Consider the following 14459-nt stretch of genomic DNA (forward strand, 5'->3'; position numbering starts at 1 on the left):
TTCAAAGCCTTTGTTCTGGTGTTTTCCGTGTTGATTTTTTCTTAATGATTTATAGGTACTCTTTGTATATTATAGGAATTACTCTGTAATATATTTCCTGTTTTCTCTGTCATTTGTCTGTTGGTTTTTGTCAAGGCTGTGTCACACAAGAAGTTTTACAGTTTCACCATGTCCCCTGTTGCCTTTTCTTTTAGCCGGTCATGTTACAACCAGGATTTCTCTGGGGTGGATGATTCAGCCATTGTTACAATTGTTACAGATGCCCTGAGAAACAATGGCCACTACATTTGCAGTAGCAGCAAAGAAAATGTTTATTTAAAAATAAGAACTATCACATGAGATACATTTAAATATTAATAGATAGAAGTGGAAACATCAACAGCTTTCTATTCACAGATGGTCAGATGCCGACAAACAAGAGTCTACACAGAGAAGAACTGTTAGGAGAAGGCATATGCAGGCCTGAGGAATGTTCTATTTACAGGTTTTGGAGGAGCCATAATCCCCAATTTTCTACTGGCTGCTGCTGTTGTTTCAGAATCACATGAGGCCGAGCTGGATCCAGTTGCACTTGAGAATTTACTTTTAGAAGATGTTTTTCTCCATGTAGTAGAGCCCCTAAAATGTGGCAAAGGAAAGAAGATTAAAATGCTAACTAAATGAGACAAAGTTAATGGTCTTCTGCCTGTAACTTGCCAGAGAACAAACATGATTTTCTTTGGTCTTATGTTTGTCTGCATTTTCTGTCTGGAAACCCATGAGAGAGTAAGTTTCCCTACCCCACTATATAAGTCTGTCCTGAATTTCTTTCTAAAGTATCTCAATTCTGTGGCCTGTGACCAACCCACAAACTCTCCTCCTCCAGCCACATCTTCCACAGCCTACAGTCAGAATCCTCTGGGTCTATTCTAACAAAGAGGAAGTGAAGACATCTCTTAAAGACCCCAAATCTCTGGCCATCAGATACCCTAGAATTACTGCACTGACACAGATCTGAGCAAAGCAGCTTTGTGGATAGCGGAGATGGGGCAGAGCCTCTGGGTGGCCTCATCTTAGCCACAGGAGTCCTAGCAAGGCTGCACATGTGGCTCCTCAGGGAGGACCAAGCCGCCTCATACAGTGGTCTGGCATGTGTCAGGGCCACGTAGCCCACCCCTCCCCCCAATACCCACAGAACTGCTAACTTGTCCTCTCTGCTCTGCTGCCTCATGCAAAGAGGGAAGAGGGCCCTGCCAGAGCCAGAGCTGAGTCAAGCACATCATTTCTTTGCTGACCTGAGGATAGCAATTTTCTTATCCTTAATAAAACAAAAAGTGAACCATCCTGTCAGCTGGTCTACGGTGACAGTGGGCAGCCATTTCAGAGCTCTGCAAACCCACTGAAGTGCATCACCAGTTGTATAATCTAGGGCATTTAGTGGCATCCCAGGGCATGCTGCTGGGGCTAGGTAAAGAGTTTTTCAACATTTTAAACCTCTCGCTGGAGGGAAGGCAATTTCACTGCAGATCTGGCGGAGAAGCAGCCTCAAGTTTCCCTCTGCTTATTTCCTGCCGAGAAATGAAGCCCCGAGCAAAAGCCTGCTGTTTATGTTGATTTACAGAATGCATCTGCCAACAGCAGCCTCCATTTCAACGGCTCATCCATTTTCCTCCCACTCAGAAAGCCTAGAACACACCTGGCTCATTGTGTGGTTTTCTGGAGACGTGAGCCCCAGTGGTCTGTCAGGGGTAAAGGGCTCTTGGCAAGGAGCTCCAAGTATTCTCTCACTGCACAGGTGAGCAGCCTGGGGGCTGGAAACCCCTCAGGGTGGGCTGTGAAACCCAGGGGACCAGAGCAGATGCAAAGAAGCTGCTGATGGTGACGAGTTGCCAAGCTGGCAGGCAGCAGAGAGTCCCTTCTTAAACACACAGACTAACTACACCTGGCATGGAAACCGAGCTGGCTGTGGGGCACTATGATGTTGGTTTTGTTTTCTGAGACAGGGTCTCATATGGCACTTTGGAGTGCACGCGTGTATGTATAATGTATATATGTATTTATATATTTGCTTACTTTTGTTGAGACAGGGTTTCTCTGTGTAGCCCTGGCTGGTCTCAAACTCAGAGATTTGTGTGCCTCTCAACTGCTAAGACTAAGGCACACATGACCATGCATGGCACTGAACTCAATATGTAACCACAGATTACCTTGCACTCTGATCTTCCTGCCTCCTACCTCCCGAGTGCTAGAGTAAACCTTTATGCCTGGTGCAAATATGATTTTTACTCCTTATTAAATCAGATTCCAGGTGACACAGCAAAGAGCTCCTGTCTCACAAACAAATGCTGTGAAAATTAAATAAAGGAGCCAGCAGCAATGAACAGTGTTGGTCTCTTCTCCAACAAGTAAAAGCCAGATGTCAAATGGCCCATGTTTTCAAGGAGTGTCCACGGACTCGCAGGAGTAAAAGTGTTCTGAGCCAGTCAGGCCAGGCCAGTGTCCAATCCCACCTCTGAAACAACCAGGCGATAATGGCCTCAGGCAAGCCCTTTCCTCCTACACAAGCCAGGCCAGTTTCCCCATCCTAAACCCAAGGGGGTTGGACCAGAAGCTTTTAAGGGTCTCATGCTCTGTGAGCAAGTAAGGAAACGAATGTTTCCCAAGGGAGAGGAATAAATGAAGGAAATGAGAAAATGTCCTCATTGAAGAGTATCCGATGGTCACTTGCGCACTCAAAACCACAATGTTAAACCACCATTTACAAATGTCTTTAATTCTGTACTCTGGAAGAGGGTTAGCACATGTAAGAAGTTTGTTTATAGATTTAACAAGAAATGACAGTTGGTGACATTGTCTGCCTTTCTCTTCTCCCACTCAATCTTGTTTTTCTCACTCAGAAAAAGAAAACGTTGTAAAACTGCAAAAGCAAACAACCACTTATAAAAGCCATGCAGCTTTGTTTCCCCTGTTCTAAGCAATTCTGTTATAATACGAAGTTCTCTGGGGACCACCATCTCTGAACTGAAGGCAGGAGGTGATGATGGGCATCTAGCAGGGGGAGGGGGAGGGACTCTTGGACACAGTCCAATGGTAGAAAACAAGCCTGCTGCCAAGACCTGGCCACTCTACCTTTGCTTCTCCTGTGCAGACATGTTGCAGCCCCAAGCCAAGCAAAGGGAAAGGAAGATAGAAAACAATTACATAGCCCCCAAGGAAACTTGGCTTGCCCAGTCTTTGGATTTCCCCAAGTGGTCTCCTTTTAGCTATCCTGCCAAGACTAGGAGGCCCAGTCTCCAGGGCATTAAGAGTGGCAGGGAGGGCTGGGGATGCAGCTGGGCTAGCAGTGCTCAGTTACCTTGTAGGAGGCCATGGGCTGGACCTCGGCATCGCACAAACCAGGTGTGACGGCCCATGTGTAATGTCAGAAGTTGGGAGGTAGATGCAGGAAGAGTATAAAGTCAGGGTCAACCTTGGCTTTAAACTAAGTTCAAGGCCAGACTGTGATAGAGGAGACCCTGTCTCAAGAAGTAGCAGAGAAGCCAACAAAATCTTACAGCACAGGGAATGTAGCAAACACCTGCAGACTACCAAAAGCCTGAAGGACACTGCTGTGTTATTTACTCAGTGTTTTTTGGTGAAAAAATACCTTTAAAAAGAATAATTACCTCAAAAGAAACAAAAATTCCAAGGTAAGGTTTGAGAAGGTTTTGCAAATTAGAGTACTTAAAAATCTGAAGTCATGTTTTTATTTTGGCTTAGGGGTTAACCATCAATCTATTAACTAACGACTGTTACCCCTGTCGTTTCCCCCTTCACCCAATGCTGCAAAGACATAAAGACCATACATACCCCTTTGCTCTGAAGCCACCGTAACTAGTTCTTCTCCTCTTGGGCTTTTGGGAGACTGACATTTTCTTCCTCTTTCTTTCATTTCTCATTTGATTTGCAAAGTAGTGAGAAGATACAGGCGCTTCCTCCTCATCAGTCTCCTCCAGGGTGCACCTTCCAGAGCCTCTGCTGCCAGAGCCTCTGGGGCCTGGGGAACCATCCTCAGCTACAAACAGGAAATGCAGACATTTACAGGTGACCCTATGTTTGCAGCCCAATACTAGCAGCTGCTTTCCTGCTGTATGGATTCAACACCTCAGCAGGAATTAAACATTTTTATTTTGAAAAGCTCAAGTGTGTTCAATGGCAATTTATATTTAATGAAAGAAAATCAAAGTTCATTACTTACAAACTTTTGTGCTAATTTTTAACTCAACTGGAGATGTCAGGTTTAGTTTACACTCTGCTCCATGAGGCCTGTTATTTTACATTGTGCAGCTAAGCCTGTGAAGTGAAGTCAAGGCTGCCGTGTTAGCCGACTTTATTTATCATTTTAAACATGCTGAGAAAATAAGTCAAAAATAAAAAAAAAAGGCAACAAATTCTGTTCTCCTTCATCTTTAATCAATAGTCTCTTAATAAACACACCAGAAAATTCAGTACTGTATTTTACTTCTCAAAGACAAAAGCCATTTCTTTGCATAACTGTTATGAACACTTGGCATATCAAGCAGGAACTTGGCCTGACTGAAAACATCCATTTGCAAGGGAGAACATGATTTCCATCAGTATTTGTATCTAAGGTGCCCACAAAGTTGTATGTGCCTAAGGTCACACAGTGGTACACACTCCACAGTTCTTCTGTCCTGCTACGCCTCACTCTCCTAACCTGGAAACAGGTGGTGTGAGGAGAGGCTGAAAAACTACAGGCGAGGTGCTCACTCACTCACTCTATTTTTTGGAGACAGAATCTCACTCTGCAGACCAGGCTGGCCTCCACCTGCCTCTGCCTCCTGAGTGCTGGGATAAAGGTGTGTACCATCACACCTAGCTCAACATACACAGCTACAATGGCTACTGTGCTTCTGACTGCTTCCCTTAGCAGTCTTGTCTTAAGTCAGCTAAATCCCCTTCCAAATTAGTTATCATATGAACCAAATATAATTTCCTACCAAGACAAATATACTCAGAGATGCCTTTTATTGGAATAATTACTATATAAAAGAATTTATGAAAGCCCTATTTCTTAGCACTTTGTTAAATGGACTAAAAACATGCTGTGAGGGCTGGAGAGATGGCTCAGCAGTTAAGAGCACTGACTGCTCTTCCAGAGGTCCTGAGTTCAGTTCCCAGCAACCACATGGTGGCTCACAACCATCTGTAATGGGATCTGATGCCCTCTTCTGGTGTCTCTGAAGACAGCTACAGTGTACATTAAATACATAAATACATCTTTAAAAAAAAACCCATGCTGTGAGCTGGGGGTGGGGTGGTACGGGCCTCTAATCCTAGCATTCTGGAAGCAGAGGCAGGGGAATCTCTGGGATCTCAGTTCATGGCAAGCCTGTTTTACAGAATAAGTTCTAGGATATATAGGACTACACAGAGAAACCCTGTCTCAAAACAAACAAACAAACAAACAAACAACCAAAAAACCAAAAAACAAAACAAAAAACAAAAAACAAACAAACAAACAAAAAAACCCAACCAAACGACCACCGCTGCCCCCAAAGTAAAAGAAAATGCTATGGAGACTTGGGATCCACACTCACACTCGTTTTTATTGTGCTTATGTCTATCACCCCTGAGAAGACTCATCTAACCCAGTTTGAAACAATTTGGCTGGTGTGCCAGGTAGTTTTTTTTTTTTTTTTTTTTTTTGGCCAACTTGACCTAGCCTAGAGTCACTGGAGAAGGAGCCTTAACTGAGAGAGTTCTCCCATCAGACTGGCCTGACAGTGATGCCGGGGCCATTTTCTTTTCTTTTGTGGTTTTTTGAGACAGGGTTTTTCTGTGTAGCCCCGATTGTCCTGGAACTTGCTCTGTAGACCAGGCTAGCCTTAACTCAGAGATCCATCTGCCTCTGCTCCTGAGTGCTGAGATTAAAGGTGTGTGCCAACACTGCCTGACTTGAATTTTCTTGACTGATGAAGAGGAGGAGCATGGCCCACCTCTGGCCATGCTGTCCCTGAGGATGTCCTGGGGTAAATGGAGGCACAGCTGAGCAAGCCAAGAGAGGGAACAACAAGCCAGTGAGCAGTGCTCCTTCATAGCCTCTGTTTCAGCTCCTGACCTGTCTTGCTTCAATGGACTATGGCTCAGGATATATAAACCAAACAAACCCTCTGCTCCCCAAGTTGCTTTTGATCATGGTATTAATCACAGCAATAGAAACCTGACTAAGACAGCAGGTCCGCTGGGGATGATAACAATGCTGGCGTGTAAGTGGACAGCACATTTTGTCCCTTTATCCCCTACAGCAAAATATTCCCTTTTTTAGTTTCTCTCATCCAGTGACTTCTATAGCCAGGGCTTGTGAGGAGGCATCCCAGGACAGACCTAATGCAGCCTTTGAGGAACCTCTGCTGTGATGTCCTCCCAAAGTCAGACTCTTCCAATGACAAGAGCATTCCAGTGACATGTTCATTTTCCCAAAGCACTTCTGCTCTACTCTTTCATGTTATCTTAGACAAGCTTGTTAGATAACATGCTCCTTCCTTAGATAAGGACACTGAAGCACACCTAGGTCGCTCATGTCCTGCTAGGATCACTCAGTGAGGTGACAGGAGATCTGGAATGGGTCTCAGGGCTCACGACTCCTTGGCCACTTCCTTGCTTTATCCAAACACCAATGTGTAGGCCATGGGCACAGAGGTTCTCACCTATGCTCCATTAGTAGGCTGAATGACTGGTTTCCCCGGGGACCTAGATACCACGAGGCCTCAGAGGTGCCTGCTACACCACAGGGACTGTTCTTTGGGTTTGAACTTCAGTGTAACAGGTGTAGGATGCATTAACTACCTAGCTCCAACTCAGTGACCTGTACTGCTGAACACTAACACAGTTCGAGAGGCGGCTGACACTGGGATGTAAAATGAACAGGTCTGAAGGATACTGAACCTGGCAATGTCCATTCTGAGTACTTCTGTAATACTGGAATCACTTCTGCACCGTATTTTTCCAGCTTATCTTCAGTAACACCATCAATCTGAAGCAAAACCTCAGGATCAGAAGATAAAGATTCTGTGTGTGGACATAAAATTAAAAATTTAAATTACCACTCATAGAAAAACCACTGAATTCATGGGCATCTACTCATTTAGCTCATGTTTGTTAAGAGCCAACTACTGCTGGGCATCAGGCCCATGGGGAGTTTTCTAAAAGGTTATGTTAGACTGGAAATGCAGCACACAGGCCAGGAGGCAGGACCCACGGTCCAGTTTCAGCAACAAAGGCATAGATGTCAACGCAGTGGGAGGGAGACAGCCAAGTGCCTGTGGGAAGCTAGAGACTGGGACCTGTGCTGAGAGCTCAGATTTTCAGCACACTCGAATCTTGCCCACTGTCCCCACTGCCAAGGCTTGTCTAGCTGCAGGATGAATGTCCCCATATTTGTAACCAACACTCACATTCTATGTCTAGCTCTGATTCTTTCCCTGCACTGCAGACACACACACACACTCCATCCTAGAAGTCATACTACACTGATGCTGCCCCCGGCCTGGCTGAGTCCTCATCTGGTCAGTCCCATGCAGGGTGACACAGAGATAGCATATGGCTTAAAGGTCACGCTGGCTGCTGTTTGGGAAAGAGTAGAAAGGGGCTTAGTGGCTCTGAAGGAAGAGGGATGGAGCAGGCCGGATACAGTGGTAAAAACCAAGGCTTGGATTTGTTCTGAGGCCAAGAACATTGGCTTTGGAGAGTGAAGGAATACTAATCCCTATGTCTCTGCCTTGAGCAGAGGGTAGATTTCAGATCCTTTCCAACCTGTGATTTTCACCTGATTCTTATGCTCAGAGGAAAGGGCTAGACTGTGGGATAGGCCAGGTTCATCAAGAGGGCTAGTGGGAGACAGAGTGGAAGAAGAAAACAGATGCAGCCCTATGACCCCTGACAGAATCTGTACTGTATCTAGTGAGCTGCTACAGTTTTAGTGGCTTGGGAAAAATTACAATTAAAAGCACACCATGCTCACACCTGGAATTAAGGAAGCCAGTTAGGAAATTACATTAATAGCCAACAAAACCCACCATTTTTTTAAAATGGATTCTAGCTTGCATACTATTTTAACTTTTATTTATTTATTTATTTATTTATTTATTTATTTATTTATTTAATTTTTTGAGACAGTTTCTTTGTATAGCAGAGCTCTGGCTGTCCTGGAATTCATTCTGCAGACCATGCTGGCCTCCAACTCAGAGATGTGCCTGCCTTTGCACCTGCCTCCCATGCTGGGATTAAAGGAGTGCACCACCACACCCAGCTTCACCCTGTTTTAAAACACCAAACTTCTGAAAGCAAGAAGTATCTTATGAATATGGTTGGACAGATGCAGCTGACCTGTACTTACTGCTGCCAGTGCATGTGAGACTTTAAGTATAGTCATTAATATTTAGTGTAGATGCAGGTCACATCACAGAGTGAGCTTAACTACATAGAATGTCTTCAGAAAGACGACTGGGGCCAAGGAGAGGGCTGAAAGTCAGTACAGTGCTACGAGGCCCAGGCATCAAAGTCTGGTTGCCAGCACCCATGTAAAAGCTGTGCCTAAATCGCAGTGCCTCAGGTATAAAGACAGGGAGATCCTGGGCTCACTGGACAGTTAGCCTAGCGAGTCATCTACCCAAAGGTCCTTGTGAACCACCCTTGTTGAACACAAAGTCAATGGTGCTTGAAGAACAATATATTAGAGTCTTCTGGTTTCTACACACATGTACACACCACTCCTCCCCAAACACACACAAGACATATCAATAGCTTGAAGAACAACATATTAGACTGTCTTCTGGTCTCTACACACATGTACACATCACTCCCTCCCCAAACACACACAAGACATATGAACATAGAAATGTAAAAGTAGACGTGGGCTGAGACCACGTACTAGGTGATAAGTTTGGCATTATATTGTCTTTGGTTAGGTGGGGCTGAAGTTCAGAAGTAGACAGTGCTCAGCCCAGGTGGGGCCCAGGGTTAAATTCCCAGTACAACAGTACCAGAAAATCAAACCAAAACCCCAAACCAAACCCCAGGCTGGGGCTGTTGTGATGACACAGGGAAAGCAAAGCCTGGGCAGCTGACCAGAAGGTGACTGCCAAGGTGGGAGTGCAGAGAGAGGCAATAGTTATGTGGGTTCATGAAGAAGGAACAAAAGGGAACATGCAGGCAATTACGACAACTTACTTTCCAGAGACCTTACTACTGAAATTCTAGGTTAAGTTATCTCGGTCCACGCAAATAACTCAGATCAGCAAATATTTCTTAACTAAAGATGCAGCAGTGTTATAGATCCAGATTCAAAGAAGCCTAAAACAGTTTCTTTCATGTTTAGCTTCTCATTGCAAAGCATTTGCACGGAAATAGCTGAGCATCAGGATGGAAGGCAGACCGCACAAGTATTTGACATCTGGCTTTATAGAAGGCAATTATTCACATCCTAACATTCAGCTTTACAGAAAAGCATAAAATTAAAATTATAGCATATATCTGAATTGTATATATTTTTACCTCAAGAAAGAGCTTAAATAGTGTCTCTGGGTTTTCAACCCAGAGATTAAACCAAAAATTAAAATAGACCAAGACTTACAAAGTCCTTTAGCTCATGTTTATAAGCCCAGCACTCAGGAAGCTGAAGACTCAAAGATTAGTGTGCAGCCACCCTGATCTAAATAATAAGTCCCTGTCTCATCAGGTCATAGTGGTACATGCCTTTAGTCCCAATTCCTGGGAGGTAGAGGCAAAGGAAGGCAGACCTCTGTGAGTTCAAGGTCAGCTTGTTCTACATAGTGAGATATGAGACCATGACTCAACAACAACAAATTAAAAGATCCTGTCTGAGAAACAATAAAGACAAAACACAGAGTCCTTTAGTAAGATGAACTGGCCACTAACCTGGGTTGGAAGAGTAAGGCCCAGAGTTACTTACCTGCAAGCTTTTTTAGTGTGGCTGTATTAAAAATATTGAAGTAATGGACACCAAAGACTTTCCCCAGCAATTTGCAGACCTCTGTAAGTTCTCCAAGACATTTCTTAACTACTTCTTCTCTCTGGGAAACTTTGGCCACTAAAGCTTTTTGTTTTTTAATACTGCTCGAATTTTCAGTTTCCATGAAGTCCACCTTAGTGATAAAGAAAACAATCAGCAGAGAGTGCAGAGGTAAACTTGTACCCAAGGAAGGGGCTGTTTGCTTGTTTTTAATTTATTTTTTAAAAATTTACTTGCCAGGCTTGAATGGCAATTATCTTTACCCACTGAGCTGCACTGAGTGCCTTTGCATCTCTTTCCCAGAACAAGGGTGTGCATTCCCACTTTCTGTTTCCAGGGCCTGGCACATGAGACCACCTCTTGATAAATGCTTGCTTAATTATTCTTTCTCTTTTATTGTGTGCACATGCACTTATATATACATGGCATGGTGCGCCTGTAAAAAACAAGTTATAGGAGTCTGCTCTCTCCTTTTTCAATGTAGCCCAGAGATTTCACTCAGGTCATGAAGCTTAGAAGCAAGTGCCTGTACCCACTTGCCAGACCATACATACTTATTTATGGAATATAGGAAGATTTAGTAGCTTGAATATCTATTAAATTCATTTTGACAAATATTGTATTAATTGGATCAATTTCAAGATCTCTTTCTAATTAAAATCCTAATATTCTCCAGAGGAAATAGATATGTGACTTTGGTACCTAGGGCTTCAGGAAGAATAACAAACTTTGTCACGATACATTCTGGCACATTCACTGTAAGATAGTAAAATGCATGTTTAAATACCTTACCTTCAAGTGGCCATTCAGCACACTGTGGGCTTTTGTTCCTAGCATCACATAGGCAATTGGTTGGTCATTGGCATTGATATATAAATCTTCGTCCAAGATTTTGTCTAGAATCAGCTTTTTAAAAAGTCTTTCAGCATTGTGTCGTGAATATGCAGACCCCTTTCCAAATATTCCAGACTGAACTTTGGCACTCTTACTCCCTAATAAGGTTCAAAAGGTTAGATGAGTAATATAGGTGCATCGTCATTCAGACAAGAGGCTAAAAGTCATTCAAGGACATCAAGGACAAACAAGGGATCATCTGTTCCACAGGAAACCAACCCCACAACACAAACAGACCCTCATTTCTGAGTTACAAGCATATCTGAGAATTCTAAGGCTTCTGTGGTTGCATATCTTTTTCTCTTAGTGCCGGGGTAGAAGCCCGCACCGTGTGCACACTGTGTTTAAACTCCACCCCAGTCCCTGGCTGCTCCTACTTTTCCTTGTTTAATTATGTGTTGACCAAAAAACACAGCAAAATTAAACTTGTTATTTCAAACTGTTGCATTCACAGCTTATAAAATTATACTAGAAAAACTAGCAAAGAAATAAAGAATTCACATAATTGCTGACAGCTTTACACTGCTCTCTTGTATTTGTATTTTCTGAGACAGGGTCTCAGGCAGCCCAGGCTGCTATCAAAGTTGCCTCAGCTCCTGATCTTCCCATTTCCACCTTCCAAGTGCTGAGAATTACAGGTGTGTGCCACCATACCCTGCTCACAGAAATTTTAAAAATTATGTTTTATTAATTTATTCATTGTGCACGCACATGTGCCACAGCATTTGTTGTAGAGGTTTGAGGACAACCTTGCAGTAGTTGGCTCTCTTCTTAAATCACATGGGACCCAGGGACTGAACGCAAGTTGTCAGGCTGGGCAGCAGGCATCTTTACTTGCTGAGCTATCTTGCTGGCCCTCAAAGAACTTTTTAATGTTTTTCCAGTGCTGGGGCTAAACCAGGGATCTCACACACACTGGACCTCTATCACTGAGCTTCTGAATCAGTTTTCTAAATATAATCTCTGGTCCTTGTTATTTAAATAGCTACTCACTTACAATGCACATACTTTAAGTCTATATGTTCTATTACACTCTGATAAAGCATATATAAATTCCACAACGAAAACATAGTATCTCACCAAGGAGGTGGAGGTAGAAGTCTTGCCCCTTTCTCTGCAATCTGAGAACAGCACAGGGATGTTCTCAACTTAACATGCTTTTAAATGTTAAGTCAAACGTTTATTTTCTGTATAGGAGAGCTCTATTCGTATGCATGCCTGCATGACAGAACAGTGCATCGGATCCCATTATAGATGGTTGAGCCACTATGTAGTTGCTGGGAATTGAACTCAGGACCCCTAAAAGAGTAGACAGTGTTCTCGACTGCTGAGCCATCTCTCCACCTCCTCCCCGCCCCCCTTTTAAAAGACAGGGTCTTACTACGTAGTTCTCATTGGTCTGGAACTAGCTCTGTAGACCAGGCTGGCCTCAAACTCATAGAAATCCATTTGCCTCTGCCTCTCAAGTGCTAGGACAAAGTCTGTGCCACTATACTCAGGATTCACACAACTTTCTGAGACAGTCTGCTACACAACCCCGCTGGCTTGAAACTCAATCTATACACAAGATTAGCTTTGAACCTGTGATCTTCCTGTCTCTGTCTCTGAAGTGCTGGGATTACAGGCATGCCCCACTATGCCTGGCTTAATAATTTTATCGCAACAACCTACTTAAAAAGCCTGAAACATGGATTAAAATCAGAACTAGAACTTACTTTGAATATTTAAGGGGGTCAAATAATTACATCAATTGAAGTTTCAGATGGTTTTTGGTCGTGTATCTTGTACTATTAAACTGTTTCCTCCAAGTGATTTGCATTCCTTAACATTCTAGAATCAGGACTACTATTCTGCTAGTGGGCTTCTAGGCATGTAGCTATCTCATTGCTGAGCATAACTAAGAAACCTTGAGGATTATTTATTTATTTTGGATATAGGGTGTTGCTATGTAATTTTTGCTGAATTCAAAACTTGCAGTAATCTTCCTGCCTCTGCTGTATCCTAAGTGATAGAATGCCAGCTGTGCACCACGAATAACAAAAAGCTGAAGAATCCGTGTCAAAAATGTTTGCTCCAGTTATCTTTTATTTTTAACAAAGGGTTTCTCTGTGTGGCCTTGGTGTTCTGGAACTCCTTATGTAGACATACAGGCCCACAGATGAGCACCACAACGCATTCCAGTAATACACACCTGTATCTTCTAGTCATCAGGGCTGCCAGAAGTCAGGATAGCTACCTAATGCCAGTCTGGTTTTAGCATCTAGTTTATCTTTCTAAAGTATTCAGGATTATCTCCGAAGGAGTCCCAATATACCTCCAAGGCATAAACATTTGAGCAGAAGGCATTTGAATTCCTGATCTTTTATCTACCAAAACCCCAAGACTTCCCTTAAAACTCACTTTTTTTTTTTTTTTAAATCAACCCCCCCTGAAAAAAGCAAAAGCAAAAACCAAACCAAGTCAAACCCAGGGAAGGCTGATTTCGTAAGCAGAGAAGAGAGATCTCCACACCTCATTTAAACAGAGACTGTCACTAAAACTACCATCCATCTCTAGTCACCTAAGTGCTCACTCATTTGTCTACCTAAAAGTCAACTGTTGTCCCCGAAGTCCCCAACCTGTATAAAGATGTAAAATCCACATTCTTTCTAACTGTCTCATCCGCTTCCCCTGAATTAAGACGGTGTGTATGCAGGGTTGGCCTCAAACTCTTGATCCTTCTGCCTCAGGCTCCCGGGTGTGGGATTAGATGTGTACCACCATTCTCAGCTCACCTGTTTCTTTTCTTTTCTTTTTTTTTTTCTTTTGGTTTTTCGAGACAGGGTTTCTCTGTGTAGCCCTGGCTGTCCTGGAACTCACTCTGTAGACCAGGCTGGCCTCGAACTCAGAAATCCACCTGCCTCTGCCTCCCAAGTGCTGGGATTAAAGGCGTGCGCCACCACCGCCCGGCTCCTGTTTCTTTACTATCATTTTAATAGGGCCTCAGGCAGAAAAGACAGGCTGCCATCTTAAACTGGAAGCTGTGAGCTGGAAAGATGGCTCAGCTTTTAGAGTACTTCTTGCTCTTACAGAGGACCCAAATTCAGTTCCCAGCACCCACATCCAGTGTCTTACAACTGCTCAAGGGGATCTGTCTCCCTTTTCTGGTCTCCACATAAGTGTGCATACTCATACACCAATACATGTGTGTGCATGTATATGTGTACACACACACACACACACACACACACACACACACACACACACACACGGGATAGGGTGGGAGAGATATTGGCAGTTAGGAGCAGTAGCTGTTCTTCCAGAGGACTTGAGTCTGACTTTCGTCACTCACATAGTGGTTTTACAATTGCCAGTAACTGAGGTTCAGGATATCCAATGCTCCCTTCTGGACTCTATGGGCACCAGGAATGCAAATGATGTACAACCATAAATGCAGGTAAAATGTACATAAAATTTGAAAAGTAAAAAAATGTAAATTGGAAGGCAATTTATAGGAGGTCGTCCAAGCAAACCGCATTCTACTCACTCAAATGAGCATGTCTAAGCCTTGCTA

General features: G+C 43.5%; 1 protein-coding gene across 1 annotated transcript in view; it reads right to left on the reverse strand.

Moving 5' to 3' along the window:
• Window positions 1-286: 286 nt before the first annotated feature.
• Window positions 287-14459, reverse strand: part of Blm (BLM RecQ like helicase) — an 82084-nt gene continuing 67911 nt past the window's right edge. The window contains exons 18-22 of the mRNA XM_076936673.1: window positions 10805-11004; window positions 9953-10145; window positions 6928-7050; window positions 3829-4033; window positions 287-618 (exon numbers count right to left, since the gene is read on the reverse strand). Coding sequence (XP_076792788.1) covers window positions 441-618; window positions 3829-4033; window positions 6928-7050; window positions 9953-10145; window positions 10805-11004 — 899 coding nt within the window. The 3' untranslated portion in view covers window positions 287-440. The remainder of the gene's footprint in view (window positions 619-3828; window positions 4034-6927; window positions 7051-9952; window positions 10146-10804; window positions 11005-14459) is intronic.

This window comes from Arvicanthis niloticus, chromosome 1 (assembly GCF_011762505.2).
Source record: "Arvicanthis niloticus isolate mArvNil1 chromosome 1, mArvNil1.pat.X, whole genome shotgun sequence".
NCBI classification, from domain to species: domain Eukaryota; kingdom Metazoa; phylum Chordata; class Mammalia; order Rodentia; family Muridae; genus Arvicanthis; species Arvicanthis niloticus.